We start from the raw sequence: 3,189 nt of genomic DNA on the forward strand, positions 1-3,189 counted from the left end.
GTCTTTCCGCACTGATTTTCTGCTTTAGAACCTTGTTGTTTTGAATTGTAGYGCAGTTGTTTGAATTGCATTTATTCAGAGAAAATTATCTCTAATGTTTTATATTTCAGAGTGGGGTTTTTTCCCCTTTGTAGGCCCTGGACCAGCTTCATCAGTATATAACACAATATGTGGGGACAGGAAGTTTCTCAAACAATTCTGCAGAATGAACAATTTGTCTCATTTCATGTTCATCAAATTGATTTCAGTGTTGGAGGATCCATCCATCCWTTTTCTGTACACGCTTCTTCCTTTCAGGGTYGCATGGGTCACTGGTGCCCATGTCCAGCAGTCACTGTGCGATGGGCGGGGTACACCCTAGACAGGTCGCAAGTCCATCACAGTGTTGGAGGATATTTAAAGGCTTTTCCCATTTGTGCATAATTATAAAGAAATTATTTAGTTCTGGGATCAATTGCTTCAAAAGAAATTGTTCAAATTTGTTTATATTGGTTCCAATAACTTATATTTACTAAAATATAAGAAACAGATTTACTGTAAAACTGATGATATATATTTTGTTTTTCATTCACAGAAAGCATCAGGAAGATTATYGAAAAATCATCTATAAAGTTTGTTTGTAGCGTTAAACTCGACTCCAAAAATGGTAAAACTGAGGACAGAATTCTGGTAAGTTGCTTTTTTTTCTTGTCTTTAGTGTTAGCTGTGCTGACTTAGTGGCCCTTCCTTTAATTTTGTTTTTTGACAACAAAGAGCAAAACCCTGCTACTGTATCAGACTGTCAAAGCAGCTGGCCTGGTGGACTCCACACTTGTCTGGCCTCTGCAGAGTAGTAAGAGGTAAATGGTAAATGGACTGCACTTTTATAGCGACTTTCTATCCAACCAGTTACAATCTGTGCCCTCATTTACCCATTCACTACAAAGACAATACAGTTAAATTAATCTATAGAGACTAATCAATGCTTTAAATCACATTCATGCACTGACGGGACACACATCAGAGGCTGTGGGGGTTCATTATCTTGCCCAGGGACACTTCAACAYGTGACAGAATAGTGAGGAATCGAACTGCCATCTCTCGCATTAGAGGAACAACTCCTCTAAACATTCTGCCACAGACGCCCTATGTAAATGTCAATAAGAGGTAAATGGYGAAGATACAGATCCCAACCAAGCAAAACCAGGTGGGAACAGTATCTACAGTCCCACAATCACTATAAAAGTGTTTTAATGGAATGTAAGAGACTTTCTTGGGCAAAGAACACAGAACTCTAACTGCTGGTAACTAATGACCTGGTTGATTGTATTGCACTGTTTGTTGTTAATTGCACATCTGGTACTTTTTAGTATTTATTTATTCTGTTTTTACACTATTTATATATATTTTTATTTTGGTGCTATTTGGGCAATATAATTTCCYTGCGGGGATCAATACAACCATTTTGTTTTGTGAATATGTTAAAGGGTCTAGTGCCTCTTCTTAGCTTTACAAGCTTCTCAGAAAGGATCCAGTCAACCAACTATCCTTCATTATACCGCCAGAAAGATCACCAGTCACAGTGTGCTTCAGCATCTCCTCCAGGTACACTTACCTGAGGCAGAAGAGACTTCACAGCCTGACATATTTGCTAACTCAAATCCAACAGAGGATGACTGGAGCAGAGTTGCAAGTATAATTACTAAAGGCAACGTAAAATGGGCAATTAATATGTTTGACACATTTAAAGCTTGTGGTCCAGATGGTATTTTCCCAGCACTTCTTCAAAAGAGGACTGGAGTTGCTTCTGGACACAATAACTAGAATATACTGTATGTTGCTTGTCTTGCAAACGGCTATGTACCAGTTGGGTGGAGGACAGCAAAGCTTGTCTTTCTGCCCAAACCTGACAAGCCAACATATAGAGAAGCAAAATCTTTCAGACCATTCAGCTTAACATTTTTCTTGCTGAGTGTAATGGAGAAGTTAATAGTTAAGTCTTAAACAACATGCATATCAGGTCTTTCTACAGAAACAGCCTTACATGATGTTATTTTGCGAATAGAACACAGTCTGGCACATGGACAATATGTGCTTGACTGCATTCTGAACATACAGGGAGCGTTTGACAATGTACCTGTAGAAGCTATTGAGAGAGCACTTACCAGCAAACGTGTGGATGAGACAATAATCTCGCCCCTGTGTTGGCTCCTGGTTGTTGACAGCCTACTAAATGAGTTGAATATATCTATACTCATTGACTAGCCAACCCATTCTCACTCTCAAGYCATCACATATTGACGCTTGGTCAGGTTCCCTCTGTGTCCGGTTTTGACGCTTCGAGTACCCACCTCACGTCAGTTATTGACGAGATGGGGCGGAATCCGTTGTCATAATTTCAGAAACTGTAGAAAATGCACAAAAACTAATTGTCCCAAACCCTAGACATCTAGACATCCTGTCCCTGATCCTAGTACCTAAAATTAACTATCATCCCTGATCCCTAAAGCTAACCATTTTTAGAAAGTGTAGGAAATACACATCAACTACGTGTCCCAAACCCTAAAACTACCTAATATTCACCCAAGACAACCTATCCCTGACCCCACTACCTAAAATTAACCATGAACCCTGATCCCTAATATTAACCATGGACCCCAGCTAAAAGACCCCCATATTCAGCATGCCTGGTGCGTCAATAACTGATGCGAAGGGGTTACCCGATGCGTCAAAATAAGAAGCAGCGGGAACCTGCACTCTGGTTCTGTCCACCTGTTCAGAGGTTCTGGGGCAGGGTTTGTGAAGACTTGTCGAAATGTCTGAAATACAATATTCCACTCTCTCTGTCTGTTTGCTTATTGGCTATTTTAGATTATATCACCTCAGAGAAAAACAAATCACATGATTTTCGCTGCCTTATGTATTGCAAAGAAAACCATATTCTTGAATTGGAAAAATAAAAATGCTATTAGTATTAGCCAGTATAGAAATCACTTATTAGATCACATTAGTCTTGAAACAGCCACTGCTGCACGATCGGATCTATCTTTCTCTGCTCCTTTGATCGGCTTAATCACATAGTGGGGGTTGGGGTCCTTGGACCGGGCCTTGTGGGGCAGTAGAACGTAATGTTATGCATATAACTACTGTTCCCTGAAGGAAAGGAACGAGGTACAACATATGTATGGGAACCACGCCCCTGCGTGTCCA

At 40.2% G+C, this 3,189-nt stretch overlaps 1 protein-coding gene across 1 annotated transcript in view; it reads left to right on the forward strand.

Annotated features, from left to right (window-relative positions):
- Nucleotides 1–574: 574 nt before the first annotated feature.
- Nucleotides 575–3,189, forward strand: part of LOC106534213 (leucine-rich repeat-containing protein 16B) — a gene marked incomplete at both ends in the record, with an annotated part of 36,326 nt that continues 33,711 nt past the window's right edge. Inside the window, 1 exon segment of the mRNA XM_014030786.1 lies at nt 575–669. Coding sequence (XP_013886240.1) covers nt 575–669 — 95 coding nt within the window.

This window comes from Austrofundulus limnaeus, unplaced genomic scaffold, assembly GCF_001266775.1.
Source record: "Austrofundulus limnaeus strain Quisiro unplaced genomic scaffold, Austrofundulus_limnaeus-1.0 Scaffold1118, whole genome shotgun sequence".
NCBI classification, from domain to species: domain Eukaryota; kingdom Metazoa; phylum Chordata; class Actinopteri; order Cyprinodontiformes; family Rivulidae; genus Austrofundulus; species Austrofundulus limnaeus.